At 41.9% G+C, this 24,861-nt stretch overlaps 1 protein-coding gene across 4 annotated transcripts in view; it reads right to left on the bottom strand.

Moving 5' to 3' along the window:
* Nucleotides 1-728: 728 nt before the first annotated feature.
* fam110b (family with sequence similarity 110 member B) overlaps nucleotides 729-24,861 on the bottom strand; it is a 131,226-nt gene continuing 107,093 nt past the window's right edge. For all 4 annotated transcript variants that reach the window (XM_029119075.2, XM_029119074.2, XM_034289494.1 and 1 more), the window contains one exon: nucleotides 729-3,338. In XM_029119075.2, the coding sequence (XP_028974908.1) occupies nucleotides 1,737-2,963 (1,227 nt within the window). In that variant the 5' untranslated portion in view covers nucleotides 2,964-3,338 and the 3' untranslated portion in view covers nucleotides 729-1,736. The remainder of the gene's footprint in view (nucleotides 3,339-24,861) is intronic.

Genomic DNA, 24,861 nt, shown 5'->3' with positions numbered 1-24,861 from the left:
TCTAGAAACATTGGGATACTTTATATAAAAAATCAAATAGTTGCTTTATTATTTTTTTGCTCCTGTGAGGTTTTTATTTGTCAAATGCCATGGTTATTTCCATGGCATGTGGAAAACTAGGCCTACAGGGAAAATGGAAGTACAGCTATTTGCTCATGCACATCAATGGTGGGTTTGGCACTGAAATAAGAATGCATGAGCAATGCTACTGTACAATGTGGTGGAATCAGGAAAGATGATGTTTTCAGGAACTGTCCAAGATTCTTCTCAATGTCCATAATTTTGCCCCCTACGTTTTTGTAGCGATTAGTTAATAATATAAACAAAACAATTTTTTAAGAGCAATGATATTTATTGAAAATAAATTCCCTATTGTATATTTCCTATTACACACAATATAGCTCTGTATTTGAATTATCAATTTAACACAAACTTTAGTTTTTCTTAACGCACTATACTTTACGGTCCCCATCTAGAACCATGAATAATTATTATTGACAGCTTTTCATATTGAGAACAGCACAAGAAAAGTGATATTTGTGACCTCTGATCTATGAGCTAACATCAACAGACTCCACTCTCATTGGTATTCTTCTGATCCTCCAGCAGTTGAATTAATGTGGTAATGCTATGCCTGTGCAATGCCTTATTTACCATAAATACTGTATACATTTACTGTTACATTAACTATTATTTTTATGAAATAATACTCACAAAACCTGCCAACGTAGATGGCAAAACAATTATTTATTGAAATAATGCAAAATAACTGAATGTGAACACAATAAATTGCCTTCATTTTAAGTACTGTAACAGCTCCAACTTCAATATACCAAACTTATGTCATTATAACAACAGTCATAAAGATTTGAACAGGTTTTGATGCAGTCCCACAATCATTTATTTTTTATTTTTCATTATATACATCATTTACACACATTTGAAAGAAAAGCAAGTACCACAAAGTCCAACTGTCAGTGAGACTGTTGTGGACAACAAACTGAACAGGAGCAAAAACCACATAATGCTGAATGGTCTCATAATGCTGCCTGAACATTATTCCCATGGTAACGCTGAGAGAGAGAGTGGTTAAGCTGAGTTTCTCCAGGATGGGGGCTGGGATATGGAATCTACCAAACGAACTCTCCTGGTACCAAAGGGTTGAGCCAGGTTTGGACTGTACCATGCTTTCTCAGCCCTTTTTTTCAGGGGGAGTCCTTTTACTATACGCACATACAGACACTAAGCTCAGATGCATCAGAGATAGAAGTATTCGACTAAAGACTGGTTACACACTGAAGCGCTGCATTCACACCCATATGGCTTCCAGGCTCAGTGTTGCTCGTAAAGAAAGAACAGTAAGAAGACACCTAAAATAGCTGGCATTGTAGTGCTGGTCTAAACAGACAGAAAGCAAAACGAGAGAGCTGCACTGCTTGAAGAGATGGCACTGAATAGCAGCCATCTTGAAAAAGGCTATTATTTCCTAAACCTGCTGCTCTAGCAGGAGGCCGCACCGGCGTGTGGGTGGGAGGAGTCATGCAGATTCAGAGGACAAAAAAAAAACAACAAACAAAATACTGAATGCAAACGCACCTGCAAGTCATACCCATGGGCATCTTTCCAGTCAAAACTTTGACATTCAGAGATATTCGATACACAAGTGTCCAAACAATTTAATCAGATGTCTGTTTTTTTGTTGTTGTCACAAGCACCTTTAGTTTTATTCCACTTGGTTAGACGTGAGATACTTTCTGTGACTCTCGCACCTGCTTGATGCTGTACAGCCATTTGATGACTCGTGCATTGCGTTCCACGGCTGAAATTCCGTATGGAACGCGTTCGCTTGCATCGTCCTCTTCATCCGTCATGTCCTCATTGCTGTGCCGTGACTGATCGCAGTCTGAGCTGATCATGCTGGCGCTGCGAAAGTTGAGGGAGATAATGTCAGAGTTGGCGCGGGCAAAGCTCTCCACACCCACGCTCTCAAGCTCCTCGGGGTCTAGCCCACAATAATTAAAGAAGCGCTCCACATCAGCACCAGCCCGTGCATACCGGTCGCTCAAGTCTGACTTGGAACGGTGCAGGGATGGTCGGCGGGCCACCGAGGTCCCCAGCTCTAACTGCTCGGCAGTGGAGGCTGGTGTGGGGTTGGGCTCCTTCTCATGTGCGGTGTTGTCACAGAGAGGGGCCAGGACTTTGGAGCTGGGCTTAGGGGGCAACGGCGGCGCCGAACTACTGCTGCTTCGTGCCTCTCTCAGTGGCTTGCCATTGTACAATCTGCGGATGTCACAGGAGCTGTGGGAGGCATGCAGGGGAGAACGGTCACCCTGGCCCCGCTCCTCCAGTAGGCGACGACTGAGGTTCAGGTTGCCCCCTCCAGTACTCCGCCGACCAGCTGCCAGGGACGGCACCTTGAGGGATGAGGAGAAGGCACAGAGGCTGGTGGGCTCTGTGCAGTCCATTGTTGTTGTTGGGCTGGACCGGTGGGGGGCCCAGCTCCTGGCCCCAGGCTTCAGAGTAGCACTCTTGGCATGACCCTCTGAAGCCGAACCAGAGCTGTTCAGGAGGTTCTTGAGGATCTCCAGGTTAAGGTTCTCCCGTTTGCTGGCGGCAGCGCACGTATCTGACTTTGAATTGTTGTTGGATGCCTTGAGGACCGCACCGCCGCCCCCTCCATTTGCCCCTCTCTTGGCAACAGTGGGGCCCACGTGGGGCTTGGCCAGCAGTTGGGGCTTGACAGGCTCTTGCTTGGCATTGATGACCTCCTGGCTCTTGACATACTTGGACTTGTCCGCCTCCAGGCGCTCCACGGCACTCAGCCGCTTAGGGTTGGGCTCTGCCTGGCGCCGGAAGTACTCAGGCCCCTTATTGAGTATCCGCAGGGGTACAGCAGAGGTTAAGGCCACCCCGGGTCCAGCGGGCTTGCTATCTGCCAGGGGCGGCAGGGTCTCGGTGGGCATGTCTGGGTGGCTTGTGGTGGCCACCTCGGTGACTGTCTCTGGGGATGGCTTGGCTGCTGCGCGTAGGGCAGCCTACAGGCACGCACATGTAGCCAGGCAAGCGGAGAATGGGGGCCGTCTCCACTGGCCGTCAGCAGCCAGGTCTCATCCCCACAGAGCATCAAACAAGCCCTACTGTAGTCCAACTCTTACTGTCCCTTCACCCCACACCACGAGAGAGCGAGAGAGAAATAGAGAGAGAGGGAGGTGAGAAGGGAGAGGCAGATTGTGTGCAAAGGCAGTGGTCTGGATCAGTGTACCCCTGGAGGCTGAAGGCTTGTGGTGAGGAACAGCCTTGTCTCACATCCTTCGTTCAACCGACCTGAGGCGGTGGATCTGAAACACAGATGGTTCAATCATGTTTAGTGATTAGGTTCTAGCAACAATATGAAGTGCTGGAAGACATCATGTGATTGTTGAAGAGGATTCTATACGGACACATGTAGATGCAAGTGAGTGCATTCCACTCCAATATTGCACAAGCAGGATAAGATCATGTCTGTGAAAGTGAGAGGAGTCTGATTATTCCCACTCTCTCTTCCTCCAACACACACACACACACACTAAAAGTGCTGACACAGCCGCCAGTGGTGTGCTTTTTTAACCAGAGTGCCAGAGCAAGAGGAGAGAAATAGAGGAAGAAGAGAAAGACAGAGAGGAGAGAAAGTGAGGAGGGGGCAAAAGAGAGGAGAGAGAAAAAAGGCAGAGAAGGTGAATGAGATGCAGAGGGAAATAAAGAGTGCAGTGAAATATAGACTGAAGTACTCATCCTTGAACAGAACCACAAAGCTGTTGGGGGTGGAAAAATTATAAAATGTGAATATCTGTGCTGTGATAAATAAAAGTAATTACAGTGGCATCAGAGACAGTGCTGTTTGTGTGCCTGCTGATGGACAAGGAAATTGCAGTGACAAAGCAGTTTTATGGCCCCACCGTGTGCGTGTGTGTGTGACCGCTTTTATCTAAAGACAGCTATGGTGCCAGTAACACTTCACTTTACTAAAGGCGGAGTGAGCCTGGGGAGACACCTAGACTGACTTAAACTTAAACACATGGCTGGTGGTGGCCCTAATGACTAACTTAGTGAAGATAAGAGTAGATTAATGAGGTCCTTTTAAAAGAAAGAAATGTTCATTTGCCACTGCTGACCCTGTGGGGACTTCTTTGGTAATTGGAAGGTGGGATGACATCTTGGATCATGGTGAATATAACAATTTGGTTTTGGGTTTGTTTTGGTATTTAATGGGTACCACTGTGGATATTAAATAAACTGAGGCCTCTGACTGCTACGGTTTTCATTTGTAAATCCCCTAAATAACTCAAATTAAGTGGGTTTTTACTATCACAAAATGTAATCACAATCTCTCATATCCTGAATCCCACAAATCAGATTAAATTGGTCCCATTCACAGATGAATGTACTATCTCTGACCTAATTGCCCCTAAATCACTGTGGTCACACTTGCTTTCTCATAATCTAAATAACCCACAAACTTGGGTTCCTGTTGTGCAGCATAGAAACAAACAACTATAGCTTAAATCCTAACCCGTCGCACACACAAAGACCTGTGGCTATCCCACTTCTGTCTTTTGAGGCATATAAGCACATTAGGGGCCTGGGGAGTCCCACGGCAATCTTGCCCAGGAATATTTTCATAAATCAATACAGTAACTACACTAGGAGAGCCCCAGCTCCCGCCCAGACACGCCATTGGTTGCAGGGTAACCGTGGGGACCCACTTAGACCTATTTCATCATCCAACAGCAAGACAGCCCAGGAGAATCAAAGCATTGCAGTCCTCAGTGGATAATACAGATTTTGTTTCAATTAAAGATATTAATTTGTTTAGTTGCAGATGCATATTCAGAAGCCTCTGCAACCCCTATTGTAGTAAGAAAGAAGTCAAAATGCTATACTGGGGTTATAATGTACAAACCCGATTCCAAATAAGTTGGGACACTGTACAATTGTGAATAAAAACAGAATGCAAGGATGTGGAAGTTTCAAAATTCAATATTTTATTCAGAATACAAACAGATTTATGATGCGCCAAATGTTTTCTATGGATGAAAGATCTGGACTGCAGGCTGGCCATTTCAGTACCCGGATCCTTCTTCTATGCAGCCATGACATTGTAATTGATGCAGTATGTGGTCTGGCATTGTCATGTTGGAAAATGCAAGGTCTTCCCTGAAAGAGACGACGTCTGGATGGGAGCATATGTTGTTCTTGAACTTGGATATAACTGTCAGCATTGATGGTGCCTTTCCAGATGTGTAGGCTGCCCATGCCACATGCACTCATGCAACCCCATACCATCAGAGATGCAGGCTTCTGAACTGAGCGCTGATAACAACTTGGGTTGTCCTTGTCCTCTTTAGTCCGGATGACATGGCGTCCCAGTTTTCCAAAATTTTGATTAGTCTGACCACAGAACACTTTTCCACTTTGCCACAGTCCATTTTAAATGATCCTTGGCCCAGAGAAAACGCCTGAGCTTCTGGATCCTGTTTAGATACGGCTTCTTTTTAGATACGGCAATGTTTTCTGGAAGTATTCCTGAGCCCATGTTGTGATTTCCATTACAGTATCATTCCTGTATGTGATGCAGTGCCGTCTGAGGGCTCGAAGATCACGGGCATCAAAGTATGGTTTTCCGGCCTTGACCCTTACGCACCGAGATTGTTCCAGATTCTCTGAATCTTTGGATGATATTATGCACTGTAGATGATGATAACTTCAAACTCTTTGCAATTTTTCTCTGAGAAACTCCTTTCTGATATTGCTCCACTATTTGTCACCGCAGCATTGGGGGAATTGGTGATCATCTGCCCATCTTGACTTCTGAGAGACACTGCCACTCTGAGAGGCTCTTTTTACACCCAATCATGTTGCCAATTGACATAATAATTAGCAAATTGGTCCTCCAGCTGTTCCTTATCTGTACATTTAACTTTTCCGGCCTCCTATTGCTACCTGTCCCAACTTTTTTGGAATGTGTAGCTCTCATGAAATCCAAAATGAGCCAATATTTGGCATGACATTACAAAATGTCTCACTTTCAACATTCGATATGTTATCTATATTCTATTGTGAATTAAATATAAGTTTATGAGATTTGTAAATTATTCCATTCCTTTTTTACTTACAGTTTGTACAGTGTCCCAACTTTTTTGGAAACTGGTTTGTAGAAAAGAAATAGCTAAAGTAAAGTTTCTGTTGGACATATGCAGGCAGGTTCTTAATTTCATTGCATTTATGAAAGGTTTTACAACCGTATTGTCTTCCTCCCAAAAAAAACTACTGTTCAAAAGTATGGGGTCACTTAAACATTTCTGTGTTTTCGAAAGAAAACCCAATATTTTGTAGATTGAAATAACATCAAATTGATTAGAAATACAGTGTAGACATTGTTTGTGTCTAATGACTATTGTAGCTGAAAAAATCAGTCCTGTGTTCCAATGGCACATTGCGTTCACTAATCCCAGTTGATCATTTTAAAAGCCTAACTGATAATTAGAAAACCCTTGTGCGATTATGTTAGCACTGCTGAAAACTATTGTGTTGATTAAAGTAGAAAAAAAACACTACATGAGTAGAGACTACATGAGTATCTGGAGTATCGTAAATTGTGGATTCAATTACAGGCTCAAAATGGCCAGAAACAAAATAACTTTTTTCTGAAACTCATTAGTCTGCTCCTGTTCTGAGAAATGTAGTCACTTCCATGCGAGAAATTGCCACTAAACTGAAGATCTCATACAATGCTGTGCACTACTCCGTTGACAGAGCAGGCTCTAACCATAATAGAAAGAGAGGGAGGTCCCAGTGCAAAACTGAACAAGAGGACAAATACATGAGAAACAGACGCCTCACAGACACTGAACTGGCAGCTTCATTAAATATACCGCTCAGAAAAATTAGGGGAATACTTAAATCATACATTGGGTCTCAATGAACAAAATATATTAAAGATCAAAATCTTTACAGTACATTATGTAAAATGGAAACCAATATCACCAACCAACTGAGGGCTGGATTCAAACTCACACTGAAAATCAAAATAAACAACTGAAATCACAGGCTGTTCCAACTTGCTTGAATTTTATCCCAGCAACTCATAATGTGATTCAGTAGTGTATGGCCCCATATGCCTGTATGCACTCCTAACAACAACTGGGCATACTCCTGATGAGAGGTTGGATGGTATCCCAGGGAATCTCCTCCCAGACCTGGATCCGGGCATCACTGAGCTCCAGGACAGTCTGTGGTGCTACTTGGTGGAGTCAGATGCACCAAAACATAACGTCCCATAGGTTCTCAATTGGAATCAGGTCTGGAGAGCCTGAGGGCCAGTTAATGGCATTAATGCCTTTGTCATCCAGGAACTGCCTACACACTCTGGCCACATGAGGCCGGACATTATCCTGCACCAGAAAGAACCCAGGGCCCAGATCTGACGATGGGTCTGAGGATTTCATCTCAGTACCTAACAGCAGTCAGGTTATCATTGGCCAGCATGTCATGGTCTGGGTGTGCTTTGATGGTGGTAAAGTGGGAGATTTGTACAGGGTAAGAGGGATCTTGAAGAAGAAAGGCTATCACTCCATTTTGCAATGCAATGCCATACCCTGTGGATGGCGCTTGATTGGAGCAAATGTCCTCCTACAACAGGACAATGACCCAAAGCACAGCTACAAACTGTGCAAGATTTTGTCTATAATGGAGTGGCTATTGTGGGAGCAGCCCAGACTGTATGGTACCGTACGTAAAAGGTGCCTATCAAGCCAATCCAACATGAGGGAGGTGCTTCAGGAAGCATGGGGTTAAATCTCTTCAGAATACCACAACAAATTCACAATTAGGCAGTAATTGCAGAACATAAAGAATTATTTGACAAAAGCAAAGTTTGAATGACACAATTATTATTTCTAACCATGTCATAGACTATATTTCCTATTCATCTTGCTATATTTCCTATTCAAACTCAAGGACATTAAGTGACCCCAAACTTTTAAACGGTAATGTACATACTACAGAAAATGTGACAGGACAGTAACTGACAACATTTTTGTATGGTGTGATTAGACCTGGGGTAGCAGGGTAGCCTAGCAGTTAAAGCATCTGACCAGTAACCGACTGGAAACATAAAAAAATCAGTTGTTCTGTCCCTGAATAAGGTAGTTAACTCGAATTGCTCAGCTCGTTGCTGATTACAGTAATGTGTTTTACCCAGAAAACATAAGGAAACAAAGCCTTTTAATTTTGTAAACAGGACAGGCATGTCACTTTGACCTATGACTATGAATGTTATGAGAGACTGAGGTAACACAGTAAGATGTAACACAGTAAGATGATGGGCAACTGGCCCCACAAGCGAGTAGGTTGGTGGCAGGGTCAATACAATGGGGCCACAGTCTCCGCCACACTGTCTGCTTTCACGCACATGTGCGCACATGCATGCATGCACACACGTGGCACCAAACTATAATTAAGGAGCAGGAGGGACCAGCAGCATTACACACAGTGATAATGACAGCTCTCTTCTACCCAATATCCCAAATGACTATAATTCTCCCCCTGGCCTGCCAGGCTCCCCCGACCCTCCCCCAAACCCCCCTGAATGAGGCTACGCCAGGCCAGCCAGCTGTGTCCCTTGCCTGCCCTTCCCTGCAACACTCTTCCTTTGTTGGAGAGTGAGTTTGCATTGTGTGCATGACATCAGCAGAGTGGTCTTATCGTCTGGCATTCCAGCAGCTCCTAGAGAGTAGAAAATGTATGATGTATTGCGCACGTTTTCAGTCGGTGACCTACAGTTGAAATTCTATTAATCAAAGTGAAGTAACTAGATAAGTCCCAAGACGCACAAACTAATATCTCCCTCTATGTTCCTCTTACTGTCCAAATCCTAATTCCTAGCGCCCTGTCTTTCTCAAGGATATTACTATATACACGTCTCCATTGGGTCTTGCTATGTCTTTGTGCCGTAGTATCCTTCAACCGGAACGACCACATCCATAAAGTGAACGCTTGGAATGTTCAAACCAACAAAATCCCTCAAAAACTCCCCCAAAACGCATCATGGTCAAGGGAGAGAATGTTACATTTAAGACAGTATGGTCTGCCAAACATTATGGAATGACTGCATTTGTACAACCAGAGGCCTATGTTCCATTAAATAATGGTGTTGTTGTGATGGAATGTGACTTTCATACAAAAAAGCTGCAGGATTAATTATTACTCATGGAAAATCCTAAAACAAAGCCAGGATGGCATAATGGATTGCTGCAGACTACTTTACAAGGTCACAATGTTAATGGTTTTAATTGTATCATAAAGTACATATTACATGTATCAGACCGGAAATAATTTGACTGTTTATAATAAGTTAATTAATTATTACTTTATTTGATTTCAACTTATTAAGAGTGGATCAACAGTAACAATTGCTTAAAATAACTTAGAAACAGTTTTTAGGGCCACAACAAGGGCTTGACAATATTTGAGTTATACAGTGCAGTCTATAAGTATTTGCACAGTGATGAAAGTTTTGTTTTCCACAATACCTTTTCCAAGAACACATTTTCCAATTTTTTAGGCCATCCTGTTTTTGCCAGACCACATAAGCGGGGCCAACCAAGAAGAGCGAATATCTCTTAGTGAGTGAGTGAGCGACTACCCCTTGTTAAATAGCGTAGTGGACAGAGACACGGACTGCCAATCAAGAGGTCCCGTGTTTGAGCCTCATCACAGTCAAAACATATTATGCATTAGGATTTGTTCCGGATAGACAATAACTTTGCTGGATACAACCTTCAGCAACTATGTTATAGTAAGTATAAAACTGTTTACAGTTATATTGAGACTATTTGGGGTGGATTTTTGAAGTACACACCTGTGAATGTTTTGTGGGGTAATATCAGCTAGATTACAACCCATTGGGCAGTAAAAGAGGAGGGGTATCCACGATTCTCTCATCTTTTCACTTGATGAAAAAGTCAGTTATTGTCACCTATACTGATAGTTATTCTATAAATGTCATTCACGAATGAAAGAAAAACGAACATTGTTGTCCCATGAAATGAAATAGCATTGACAGTGTAAAGTTCTACTTTAGTCTCGTAAGCAATTGCTGAATTCTTATGACTATTCCAATTAGCAAGTCAGTAGATACCAGTAAGCCTATTACTGGCTAAGAAGCTGTTAAAACGCCCAGTGGCAAAAGCCATACAGTTGTGGAATCTGAGCATTAGCAATTACAATGTGAATGTACGTTTCATTGTAGGTGAATGTGCCTTGATAATGAGAACAACAGAAACCTCTCTGTTTAGATTATTTCTCTGTAGGTTGCGCTCTACTAACCCCAGGAATGTTTTACATTGACCATTTGGCATGGGAGTTACTGTCTTAGAAACCTGATCTTTACTAGGTAGACACACGCTTCAATGTAAGTATCAGCTTGTAACCAACATTACAGTGAGAAGAGATTGAGTGAGATGAGATTGAGGTTGTGTAAGGAAGACCAGGTCCGTAACCTCATGAACAAGACTTTCTAATGCTGCAATAAATAATATAATTTCTCTCTCCCTTGACAAACGGGTATGCTAATTATTACAACCACTATACGAAACGGACGATTTCTAACACAGTTCATAGATACTATTTGTGGTGGAAGTAAACTTAATATTAAAAGTTAGTCAGTTTAACAGTGCTTAATGGTGTCTAGTGAAATATTCAAACTTGGCGTGATGTTAATGCATGCCAAAATGATCTAATGTTGAGACGCTATACCGACACTCAGTAAATGTGTAGTGCTGTGGTGTAGTGGTTAAAGACACCGCCTCTCATGTGGGAGACCCAGGTTTGAATCCAGTGAGGGCAGCAACATACATAATTTCTAATTGTGGTCTGGCTGAACTAGGCTTGCCTGGTTCATTAGTGTTTTTGCACTTTAAAGTTAAGCCTCTGAAGTTGGTCTGGTGAAGTCTTCCACAAATGTTAGCTGCTGACACATCCACGACTACCAACATGAGTGTTCCTGATCTGTCTGAGAGTTTGTTTTTCATAATGCCAGGGTTTGGTCATCCAACTGTAAAGGACTTTCTTGGTCTAGTAGGCCATTTGCTATTTCAGAGCTTACCAGTACATTATTTCTTCTTCTTAATCAATAGAGATCCAAGGCCCAAAATTCAGTGAGTGCAAAGTTAACATATGCAATTAAATTACATTTATTTTAATATGGAGTTTAAGGACCAATTGCTCTCTCTAATTTTCCAAAGAAATAACAGAAATTTATTTGATTTGACAATGAGAGTGTTTTTAGTGTTATGGTGCATAAAAGCAGGTTCTTCAAGAGGTTTTCCATAATATGTTGTAAAAAAATTACGTTTTGTTTAGTTATCAGACTGGCAGCTGCAATCATCAGGTATTGTCCTGATCTGGAACACAGCCAGGAGGACTTTGGACATTGGCAGCAACAGGCTCTTTAGAGCCTGGTTTTCGGGAGGTGAAGGCCAAGGCCTCATGTCCTCCTAAGTTTGAATGGAGCAGGAGACAAGAGAGTGCAATCCTTAGGTTTACAAGATTTTACAGTGGAGAAGGATATCCGACCCTACTGCCCCCGGCACATTAATATAGCAGCGTAAAACTTTGGGGCTGAGACAAGGGGGGGTCCAGTGACACTGTGGCCCTATCCGGGGTAGGCCTCAGACAGGGCCCAACAGGCAGGAAGTCAATCCACCCACATTGCCAAGCATCAACCAAAGTGACACCAACCAACCGCAACCACCTTGAAGTGTAGTGTACTGTCTATCCAGGCTAGTGTAAATACATCCAACTTGGTGGAGCGCCACTTTCGCTCAAGTTTTCTGGAGGCTTGCTTAAGTGCTCTAGTATTGTCTGTGTACCAGGGAGCAAGTTTCTAGTTGCGTATTTCTTTAGTTTTTAGTGGTGCAACTGTGTCTAATGTATTTCGAAGTGTTGAGTTTAGATCCTTGATTTGATCGTTTACAGATGTATTTACTCCTTCATTGATGAGCAAGCCTGGAAGAATATCAACAATTCTTATTGTAGTCAGAGAATTTATATTACAGCTTTTAAAATTCATAGTTTGGGGTGCAAGTGGGTGTCTTATTTTAACAGTAAATGCAATAAGGCTGTGATCCGATATTCCTGAATTACGGGGAATAATTATTAGATCTACAATATCTATTTTTTCTGACAGGACTAAATCAAAGGTATGTTTGTGGCAGTGTGTTGGACCTGAGACATGTTGGATAAAACCCATTGAGTCAATTATGGCTCTAAAAGCTTTTCCAAGCGGGTCATTGGACTTTTCCATATTAATATTGAAATTGACAAAAATGAATAGTATCTGCCATGACAACAAGGTTAGACAAGAATTCAGGAAACTCACTGAAGAACATTGGACATGGCCTGGGGGCCTGTAAATAGTAGCTATGAAAAACTATCAGCTTGGTTAGCTTTCATAGGTAAAACTTCAAAAGAATGAAAACCATGTGTTTAAGTGTCAAATATATATAAGTCATAAATTAAGCAACACCACCCCCTTTTTGGAATATATTCACTAGTATAGCCAGGAAAAGAGGCCTCATTTAGAGCAATAAATTAATCAGGCTTTAGCCTTGTTTCACACGGGCCAACAACATCAGGTTAATGATCAGTGATTAATTAATATATTGCAATTGTCTTTGAAGCAAGGGATCTAACATTAATAGTCCCATTTTAAGATGGGAGACAATACAGTCATTTTTATTAATGAACGAGGTGAAGGAAGGCTTTTTCTTAATAAGGTTGCTATTGTTAGCACTACCTTGTTTAAATTTTCTCAGCCTGGAACGAGTCACAATTTCAAAAGGCAGAACTATACTAATTGCTCTGGTTATGCTATCGACAGATTCCACTATACTAGCAGGCTGGCTAACAGCCTGCAGCCTGACCTGCATCTAATGGTGAGGCTATAGGAGTGAGAGTCCTGTCTATGTTCCTAGATAAAAGAAGAGCACCACTCTAGCTAGGATGGAGTCTGTCACTCTTCAGCAGATCAGGCCTGGCCCTATTTCTGGGAGAGTCCCAAAAAGAGGTCCAGTTATCTACAAACTCTACCTCCTACGATGGGCAGAACTCCGTTTTCAGACAGCGATTAAGTTGCACAAGTCTGCTGTAGAGCTTGTCACTACCCCTAGCTGGGAGGGGGCCAGAGACAATAACTCGATGCAGACACATCTTTCTATCTCTGTACTCTATACTTGTCAGTTTTAGACTTCGCTAGCACCAACCCCAGATTTGCGGCTACGTCGGTGGCTCAGCCCCCTGGTAAACAGTGTACAATCGCCGGCTGATTTTTTAGTCTAATACTGCGTGTAATGGAATCGCCGATGACTAAGGTTTTTAGTTTTTCAAAGCCACCGGTAGAAAATGCCTCCCGATCATTCCACTCCAAAGACGGCTCGTGCCTTGATTCCGACTCCAGTGGGGAAAACATGTTGAAAATCTCTGCAGAATTTCTTCCCAGTGATCAAGAGAAATTTCTTGCCTGTCTGCAGACAACAACACTATCATTTCTTCATGGTGGCACTGACGCTGTTTTTTCCATTTCTACGCTAATATAATCCATGTCTGAAGCCAAGACTCTTGATAGTTCTCCTTCAAGTTGTAATTACAGCAACGACAATGACAAAGCATAATGGTACTTAGATTCGGGTGTTCAGGGGCGAGTAGCTCTGTTTGCTATGTCCAAATACATTCCCGTGTAGAAAGGTTGGGTAAAAAATCAGTAAATAAAAGTTTGGCAGTTGACCAGGTAGGTGACAGCAAGCAGCGTACAGCACGTCAACAAAACTTAATGGTGTCACGTGGCTTTAATTATTTGATTGCAAGTTTACTCGCAGAAGTTTGGAATTATGAGAGAACAGAAAGATGATACACATTTCTCCACTTTGTATCACTTTTCACCATGCCAACACATGCTTTGGCCAATCGGATCTTGCCAAACCAAAAGCCATGTTGGCATCAATCATAAATGTTTGAATTGAGTATCAATGTGTGTTATGAATCAAGCCAAAGAAAGCACATCAATCAATCAAATGTATTTATAAAGCCCTTTTTACAACAGCAGTTGTCACAAAGTGCTTTACAGAGACACCCAGCCTTAAACCCCAAGGAGCAAACCACAGTAGTGTTGGATTTCAGTGGCTAGGAAAAACTCCCTAAGAAGGCCGAATTTTAGGAAGAAACCTAGAGAGGACCCAGGCTCAGAGGGGTGACCAGTCCTCTTTTGGCTGTGCCGGGTGAGATATTAAGAGTCCAATTAGAATAATGAATACATTTCTCTGGGCTAAATCCAGAGTCTATTTGATTCTAGACTAGGTCAAAAGTATGACCAGGTGGACAAGGACAGGGACAGCAACGGGCCCCCCAAACCAGGTACTCCGCAGGTGTGGACCAGGACCTCATCACTTACTAAAATTAAGAACTGGAGGAGACTGAGAAAAGTTAGAAGTGCATTCCTCATATCCCCCAGCAAAATAATATAGCAGCGTAACACCTTGGAACTGAGACGGGGGGGTCCGGCAACACTGTGGCCCTGCCCGGGGGAGTCCTGAACAGGGCCCAACAGGCAGGAAATCAATCCAACCACATTGCCAGGCATCAACCAAAGGGACACCCACCAACCGCAACCCCCCTGAAAGAGGGCCGAGTATAGCCAGCAGCGTAAAGCCCAATTGCACAAGTGCGCAACAGAGAGACAATAACAAGCCAGTGACTCTTCCCCCGAGAGGCATTGGAGGGAGGGCAACCCAGTGGCGACGAGAGCCCACCTGGCAAGACAGCAAGGGTGGACAGCATCAAGCCTACTGGTCACCTTCACTCCCCTGGGCCAGGCTACACCTAATTATAAACCGTGCTGTAGAGATGATTTTTTAGTAGACACTTGAAAGTTTGCATTTCTAACCATAATTGGCAGATCATTCCACAGTAGTGGAGCTCTATGAGAAAAGGCCCTGCCGCCAGCTATTTGTTTAGAAATTCTAGGTACAATTAAAAGGCCTGCATCTTGCGATCGTAGGTTACATGTAGGTAAGGCTGGATCATTTCAGCAAGGTAAGTAAGAGCAAGTCCATGTATTGATTTATAGGTTAAGAGTAAAACCTTAAAATCAGCCCTAACCCTAACAGGCAGAAAGTGTAAGGATGCAAGGACAGGAGTAATGTGTTACATTTTTTGGTCGGTTAGGATTCTAGCAGCCGTTTGCAGCACTAATTGAAGTTTATTTATTAATTTGTCTGGATAATAAGAGAGAAGAGCATTGAAGTAATCTAGTCTAGAAGTAACGAAAGCATGGATACATTTTTCTGCATCAGTTTTTGATAGAAAGTTTCTAATTTTTTGCAATGTTTCGAAGATGAAAATAAGCAACTCTTGAGACATATTTTATATGTTCTTCAAAGGAGAGGTCAGGGTCAAGGGTAACGCCAAGGTTTTTTACAGTTTTTTGGGTATACGACCATGCAGCCGCCGAGGTTCACAGTGAGATCAGCTAACAATGCTCTTTGTTTCTTGGTTCCTAAAACGAGCATTTCTGTTTTCCTTGAGTTTAAGAGCAAGAAATTGTCTGTCATCCACTTCCTAATATCTGAAATGCATGCTTCCAAAGTAGCTAATTTAGGGGCTTCTCCATGCTTCATTGAAATATGTAACTGTGTGTCATCAGCGTAACAGTGAAAGTTTACATTATGATTTCGGATTACATCGCCGAGAGTGAGCATATATAGTGAGAACAATAATGGGCTCAGAACCGAGCCTTGAGGAACACCAAAGCATAACTTTGACTTGTCAGAGGATATGCCATCCACACTAACAAACTGATATCTTTCAGATACATTTAAACCAGGCTAGAACATGTCCACGTAGCCCAATACAGGTTTCCAGTCTCTCTAAGAGAAGGAAGTGATCAATAGTGTCCAAAGGAGCACTAAGATCAAGAAGCAACAGGACGGATGCGGAACCTTTGTCTGAGGCCATTAGAAGGTCATTTGTTACCTTCACGAGTGCAGTCTCAGAACTATGATGGGATCTGAAACCAGACTGGAGTATTTCACAAATGTCATTTGTCTTTAGGAAGGCATTCAGTTGTTGGGAAACACATTTTTCTAAGATTTTTGAGAGGAATGGGAGGTTCGATATTGGCCTATAATTGTTTATTATGTCTGGATCAAGATTTTTTTAGAAGAGGCTTAATTCCCGCAATTTTTTGTGAGTTTGGAACACATCCGGAGGAAAGGGAGCAATTTATTATGTTCAGCATTGGCTGACCTAGTGCAGGAAATAACTCCTTAAGTAATTTTGTAGGAATCGGGTCTAGCTGAGAGTTTGTGGGTTTAGAACTCATTACAAATTTAGTAAATGTGTCGAGCGATACGGTATAAAAAAATTAAAGTGTCCCCATTGACACCTGGTCAGGGAGGTTCAGGACAATTTTAGGACAACTGATATTTTGAGGACCATAACTATTTAAGGAGGAGTCAGTTATTTGTTTTCTAATGGTGATAATCTTTTCATCAAAGTAGTTCATGTCAAACTAAAGTGAAGACCCACTTCACTTGCTAAGCTTTGCTTTTTTGTTAACTTTGCAACTGTATCAAAGAGAAATTTTGGGTTGTTTTTGTTCACCTCAATCAGGTTGGAGAAATAAGCTGATCGAGCAGACGTGAGTGATTTTCGGTATTGTAGTGTACTGTCTATCCAGGCTAGTCTAAATACTTCCAACTTGTTGGAGCGCCACTTTCGCTCCAGTTTTCTGGAGGCTTGCTTAAGTGCTTTAGTATTGTCTGTGTACCAGGGAGCAAGTTTCTTGTTGCATATATCTTTAGTTTTTAGTGGTGCAACTGTGTCTAATGTATTTCGCAGTGTTGAGTTTAGATCCTCGATGTGATCGTTTACAGATTTATTTACTCCGTCATTGATAAGCAAGGCTGGAAGAATATCAACAATTCTATTTGTAGTCCGAGAATTTATAGTACGGCTTTTGAAACTCATTGTTTGCGGAGCAAGTGGATTTCTTGCTTTAACTGTAAATGTAATAAGACAGTGATCCGATAATCCAGGATTATGGGGGGAAATTATTAGATCTACAATATCTATTTCTCATGACAGGACTAAATCTAAGGTGTGATTGTGGCAATGTGTTGGACCTGAGACATGTTGGATGAAACCCATTGAGTCAATTATGGCTTCAAAGGCTTTTTGAAGAGGATCATTGGACTTTTCCATATGAATATTGAAATTGCCAAAAATTAGAATACTATCTGCCATGACTACAAGGTTAGACAAGAATTCTGGAAACTCAGTGAGGAACATTGTGTATGGCCCGGGGGGCCTATAAATAGTAGCTATGTAAAACGATTAATCGGCCTGGTAAACTTTCATTAGTAAAACTTCAAAAGAATGAAACTCAGTGATATGTTTGAGAGTAAATTTATATGTCATAAATATTAGCGACACCCCCTCATTTCGGGATGCACGAGGGATATGATCACTAGTATAACCAGGAGGAGAGGCCTCATTTAAGGCAGTGAATTCATTAGGCTTTAGCCACGTTTCACATAAACCAATAACATCTAGTTTATGGTCAGAGATTAATTCATTTACAGCAACTGCCTTTGGAGCAAGGGATCTAACATTTAGGAGTCCTATTTTGAGATGCGAGGTGATACAGTCATTTTTATTTGTGACCGAGGCGGAGGAAGGCTTTATCTTAATAAGGTTGTTTTTGTTAGCACTACCTTGTTTAACTTTTCTCAGCCTGGAATGAGTCACAGTGGCAATAGGTAAAGCTGTACTAACTACACTGGCTATGCTATCGACAGACTCCACTATGCTACCAGGCTGGCTAACAGCCTGCGGCCTGACCTGCACAATATCTCATGTTAAGGCTATAGGAGTGAGACTCCTGTCAATGTTCCTAGATAAAAGAAGAGCACCACTCCAGCTAGGATGGAGTCTGTCGCTCCTCAGCAGATCAGGCCTGACCCTATTTCTGGGAGAGTCCCAAAAAGAAAGCCAGTTATCTACAAACACTACCTCCTGCGACGGGCATAACTCAGTTTTCGGCCAGCGATTGAGTTGCGCAAGTCTGCTGTAGAGCTCGTCACCACCCCTAGCTGGGAGGGGGCCAGAGACAATTACTCGATGCCGACACATCTTTCTAGCTAGTTTACACGCTGATGCTATGTTCTGCTTCGTAACCTCTGACTGTTTCATCCTAACGTCGTTGGTGCCAACGTGAATAACAATATCTCTGTACTCTCTATACTTGCCAGTTTTAGACTTCGCTAGCACCGACCCCAGATTTCTGGCTACGTCGGTGGCTCTGCCCCCCGGTAAACAGTGTACGATCACCGGCTGATTCTTTAGTCTAATACTGCGGGTAATGGAATGACTAAAGTTTTCAGTTTTTCAAGGCCACTGGTAGAAAATGCCTGCCAATCATTCCCCTCCGAAGACGGCTCGGGCCTTGACTCCGACTCCAGTGGGGAAAACCTGTTGAAAGTCTCAGTTGGATTTAGCACCGATTCAGGTTTAACTGGTCGATGGCATTTCTTCCCAGTGACCAAGAGAAAGTTATTGCTTTTTTCTATTTCTACACTAGCATAATCCTTGCCTGGCATTTGTGTCAGAAGCCGAGCCTCTAACTCTGCTATCTTTAACTGAAGATGATAGTTCTCCTCCGTGTTGTTGCTACAACAATTACAGGGATAAGGCATTTTAATGATACTTAGCCTCGGGTGTTCAGGGGTGAGTAGTTCCGTTAATTATGTCCAAAAAGAGTCCCGGTGTAGTAAAGTTGGGTAAGAGGTCAACAGATAAAAATATTGTGTTGGTACAACTCTTAAAATAGAATTTTGACCAATTAATTTATATAGAGTAAATTCGAAAAAGGTTTGGCAGGTAGCCAATGGGTATCAGCAGGCAGCTTACAGTATGTCAACAATCCGCAATCTCAACAATCCCACAATGCAGTTCGTTCAGTCAGATCTGTTCATCAAGCCACATCCCCCACTGCTTTTCCCCAAATATAGGTGCCCACATGAAACATTTTTTGCCAAAAAGCATGATTGAAAACGCTCCACAGTAATATAATTGTGTCACATTGAAAGCGACAAGCTGACGTATGAAACTTCTTAACAAATATGAGTTTGTCAGATTTGACTGTTGTTGAGGACTAGTTTAAAATTATAAGGCATACTTTAAAATGTGGATATCCAAAAGTGCCTGGCTCACATTTCGAATATACAAATCCCCCAAAATGTTGTGTTGTTTTAAAATGTAGACACAAAAAAGATCCAGTGGTTTATGGTGGAAATACACATTGAAACTAGTCAATTTCATAATAATACCTGATAAAAATGAGGTAAATTATAATTCATTAACAGTTAATACTCCATAACATACCTTCACGCCATCATCGTGTTGTAGCATATTCTTTCCCATAACTTGTGTACATTACCCTTACTTACCATGTAAGTTCCTAGTAAATCCATCATTTACTTCAAGTGTAAGTACTAGGAAAGAGAGCTGTAATTTGAAGCGGTGTCTGTTCCCACATAGTTACACTGTAGTTATAAGGAAAGAGGGCTGTAATTTGAAGCGGTGTCTGTTCCAATGTAGTTACACTGTAGGAGGCCCAGTTCCACAGGGTTCAAAAGGGGGGCATTGCCCCCTCAGGTAGAAAGTTGTACCCCCTCAATTTTGTGTTCCCATATACATAGCCAATCGTATATGAATGCAACCTGGTCCAATTGGCATACTCAACACGTTACGACCAATGCTTTTCGGTCTGCTTTACATACGCATATACTTAAAAAAAATCATCTTGGGGGGGGGGGGTGTTATGCAGTGATTTGACATCCCCCCTCATTTATACAAAATCCACCTTCCAAGATGATTTTTTTTTAAACGTATATGCGTATTATACAAAATCAACCCATCTACAGCCGGCCCTGTGCTGTAGATACAAGGAAAGACGGCTGTAAGCGAGGTCTGTTCCCACATAGATACACAGTAGTTACACCTACCAAGCAAGTACGTTTAGTATAGTCAAATGAAGCAGAATCTGATTCACAGTAGTTAAAACACCTGAAACACGAGTCCCAAGGTCTTCCCCCTCTGAAGTGATTTTGACCTGTATAGAAAATGTCACTACAAAGCATTGTTTAGTATACAATTATTAGACTTGGCATTGACAATAACATGTTGTGTAACAAAAACAACTGTGAGCATTAAATTTTTTATAATTAACCTTTGTCTCTTCAAAATTTATTGAAATCATATTTTACATCCCATTATGATGTCACCAGTTTGTATAAATAATGTTTTAAAGAACACCTTTTACATCTTGTTGAATAAATAACAGAAACGTCTCATGTTGTGCTGGTCTTCCAGATAAGCTTAATACTTTCTTGGCCCAGAAGAAAAAAAAAGATTTTATATTTTTGTTGTGTAAAATGCATTTAAAAAAGGGTTCAGAAATTAGTGGTTGTAGTTGTTTGTAATAATATTTGATTGTTTTTATTTGTTCCAAAAAAAATCATAATTGACAGATGTGATTTTAAATGTCATTATATCTTCATCCAAATGGTGCAGATATCTATGTGGGAACAAACAGTGCTTCAAATTACAGCCCTTTCCTTGTAACTACAGCATATTTACACGGGAACAGACACTGATTCAAATAACAGCCCTCATTCCTTGTAACTACACTGTAACTATGTGTGAACGGACACCAGTAGTTAATATAGGATGGCTTCTGTCACTTTTGGATGATTGGTTGATGGTAGGTGGGACTTTCAGTTTGGTAGTTTGGACTTCCTGTGTGACGTATGCAGGGATGGGACTTCCGGTATGACGTATTTTCCGGGGTGGGACTTCCGGCGTGACATGTGTTCCGGGGTGGGACTTCCTGTGTGATGTATGTTAGGGGTTGTAACTTCCTGTATGACGTATGCATGTCCGGGGGTGAAATATCGTATGGGGTGTGCGTGGAATGTAATTTTTGGTGGCTTTGATGTTTAACAATTGGGCTCCAGGGTTTTTACGATATGTAGTGTGATGTTTGCTGTTGAACAAAAGGGCGCCAGGGTTCTGGAATGTTTAATCCCACAGGCAATCAATATTATGACAAGTTCTAAGTGTGTACAACAGATGACCTATAACCAGTACCTACTACATAATACAGTGGGGAGAACAAGTATTTGATACAAAGCCCATTTTGCAGGTTTTCCTACTTACAAAGCATGTAGGTCTGTAATTTTTATCATAGGTACACTTGAGAGATGGAATCTAAAACAAAAATCCAGAAAATCACTTTGTAGGATTTTTAAATAATTAATTTGCATTTTATTAGCTTGCTACTTACAGCCTATGTAACATTTTTGTCAGTGTTGTACATACATTATAATGCCACGATATGGTGGAACTTGTTAAATGCACACACGTGTTCCTTATTTTCATTAACACACAATCAATCACTTCCTCTCTCACCCACACTCACACATAAGTTTGACTGTTTTTGGTAGAACTTTTGAACTGTTTTGGAATACCTGGTCTGTAGTATTCTCTATTTGAGTTTATGTAAATGTTATTATTACACTACTAATGTGTTTGTGTCCTCTATGCAGTATCTAAAAAAAGTTAGTACATCCCTCACATTTCTTTAAATATTTGATTATATCTTTTCATGTGACAACACTGAGGAAATTACACTTTGCTACAATGTAAAGCAGTGAGTGTACAGCTTGTATAATAGTGTACATTTGCTGTCCGCCCAAAATAACACAAAAGTGAGTACACCCCTAAGTGAAAGGGATCACAGTATAACAACAACTAAATGAAACCCCATGGAATATCAATCTGTCCAGTTAGGAAGCATAAGTGATTGTCAATCAATGTCACTTGTTTTGGTGCAAATGATAATGAAAACAGGTACACTGGAGAGGCAACAGCAAGACAACCCCCAAAAAGGGAATGGTTTTGCAGGTGGTGGCCACAGACAATGACTGATTCTTCTCTAGTTTTAATTTTGCTAGTGTCCTTGTCACTACTGGTAGCATGAGGTGGTACCTGCAGCCCATTCAGGTTGTACAGGTAGTCCAGTTCCACTAGGATGGCACATCCATATGTGCCATCGCAAGAAGGTTTGCTGTCTCCCAGTACAGTCACAAGAGCATAGAGGAGATATCAGGAGATAGAAGGGCATCAACTGAGGAGCAGGACAGGCTCCATTTATGCAAGGAGGAACAGAAGGAGCACTGCCAGAGCCCTACAAAATGACCTCCAGCAGGCTACCGGTGTGCATATTTCTGACCAAACTGTCAGAAACAGACTCCATGAGGGTGCCATGAGGGTGGCATGAGGGCTCGACGTCCTCTAGTGGGACCTGTGCTCACAGCACAGCACTATGCAGCTCGATTGGCATTCGCCAGAGAACATTTTCAGGGCCACCATTGGTGCCCCATACGACAGATGTGAAAGAGTCTGGAGACGCCATGGTGAATGTTACGCTGCCTACAACATAATCTAACATGACCGGTTTGGCAGTGGGTCAGTGATGGTCAGGAGAGGCATATCCTTGGAGGGTCGCACAGACCTCCATGTGCTAGCCAACGGTACCCTGACTGCTGTTAGGTACCGGGATGAAATCCTCAGACCCATAGTCAGACCTTACACTGGTTCCTGGATGACGAAGGCATTGATGCCATTGACTGGCCCTCACGTTCCCTAGACCTGAATCCAATTGAAAACCTCTGGGACATTATGTATCGTGCATCCGCCACCACGAAGTAGCACCACAGACTTTCCAGGAGCTCATCGATGTCTTGATCCGATATCCTTGAGGATATCCCCCAGGACACCATCCACCATCTCATCAGGAGCATGTCCAGATGTTGTCGGGAGTGGATACAGGCACATGGGGGCCATACACACTACTGAGTCGCAACGTGAGTTGCTGTGATAAAATTCATGCCAGTTGGAACAGCCTGTGATTTCCATTGTTTACATTGATTTTCGGTGTGAGTTTGAATCCAGCAAAGCATCTGTTGGTGGTTTTGATTTCCATTGACCGTCGTTACATTCAAGTCAAGTTCAAGTTCAGTTAACTTTGTTCTCAATGAATTACACAATATCCAGTAAAGATTTTGATATTTAATACATTTCCTTCATTGTGACTTAAGTTTTTCCTTAATTTTTATGAGCAGTGTATTTATGACAAATTATTAATTACTTAGAAACTAGTTGTTATAAATAAAGGTGCCATCAGTTGTTTTCTTAAGAATTACTTCTTTGTCATTGAGTCAGTGTTGATGATGCAAAGTAGGCCATTCATTACCAAACACCAAGTAACTAAATTAGGATACAATTATGAGTCATTAGCGATCTGTTAGTTAAACATTAAACTGTTGGTTACTTTAAAACTAACCTTCATCTGGGTGATCACAGGGATGTGTGAATATTCGATCTTTTAACTGGTTGCATATGTCAGATTTATCAGCAGAGAAAAGCTGTTGCTATGAAAAATGTTCTACTTAAACTGAGTCAGTGTACTGGTGAAGGGATTGATCAAACAGGCCAATTGATGGAAGGTTTGCAAAGTGATTTCATGCTCCCTTGTAAAAGGATTTTAATATTTTTAAAATACAAAAATACAGTGATTTATTTGGTACAGTGGGGAGAACGGTTGGGATGGTGTTCTTGGGGTTGGACTCCTCCTTCTTCTTCCTCCAAACACGGCGAGTGGAGTTTAGACCAAAAAGGTCTATTTTTGTCTCATCAGACCACATGACCTTCTCCCATTCCTCCTCTGGATCATCCAGATGGTCATTGGCAAACTTCAGACGGGACATGCGCTGGCTTGAGCAAGGGGACCTTGCGTTCGCTGCAGGATTTTAATCCATGACGGCATGGTGTGTTACTAAAGGTTTTCTTTGAGACTGTGGTCCCAGCTCTCTTCACGTCATTGACCAGGTCCTGCTGTGTAGTTCTGGGCTGATCCCTCACCTTCCTCATGATCATTGATGCCCCACTCCGAGGGAGATTGATCGTCATCTTGAACTTCTTCCATTTTCTAATAATTGCGCCAACAATTGTTGCCTTCTCATCAAGCTGCTTGTCTATTGTCCTGTAGCCCATCCCAGCCTTGTCCTTACACAGCTCTCTGGTCTTGGCCATTGTGGAGCGGTTGGAGTCTGTTTGATTGAGTGTGTGGACAAGTGTCTTTTATACAGGTAACGAGTTCAAACAGGTGCAGTTAATACAGGTAATGAGTGGAGAACAGGAGGGCTTCTTAAAGACAAACTAACAGGTCTGTGAGAGCCAGAATTCTTACTGGTTGGTAGGTGATCAAATACTTATGTCATGCAATAAAATGCAAATTAATTATTTAAAAATCTTTCTGGATTTTGTTTTTAGATTCTGTCTCTCACAGTTGAAGTGTACATATGATAAAATTACAGACCGTTACATGCTTTGAAAGTAGGAAAACCTGCAAAATCGGCAGTGTATCAAATACTTGTTCTCCCCACTGTACATGGTGTGGCTGCTGTATTTTGTCATTTATTTTAATACATTTAAAATTCAGCTATTTGGTATTTTATTTTAAAATCAATTTTTATGTATCATTGTCCATCTCTGATGGCACAGAGGTCAATCAATGAATGAATCACTTAATGCTTTGTGTTAATCTCCGATCCCAGGCAAACAGATGCAAAGGGCATTAGCCCAGAAAAAGATCTCCTAGACAGACTGAGAGGATGACAGAAAGAGACAGACAGACACGCTTGT

The sequence above is a fragment of the Esox lucius genome, chromosome 3 (genome assembly GCF_011004845.1).
Source record: "Esox lucius isolate fEsoLuc1 chromosome 3, fEsoLuc1.pri, whole genome shotgun sequence".
Taxonomy (NCBI): domain Eukaryota; kingdom Metazoa; phylum Chordata; class Actinopteri; order Esociformes; family Esocidae; genus Esox; species Esox lucius.
Note: the sequence above shows the minus strand (reverse complement) of the source record. Positions and strands in the feature narration are given on the sequence as shown.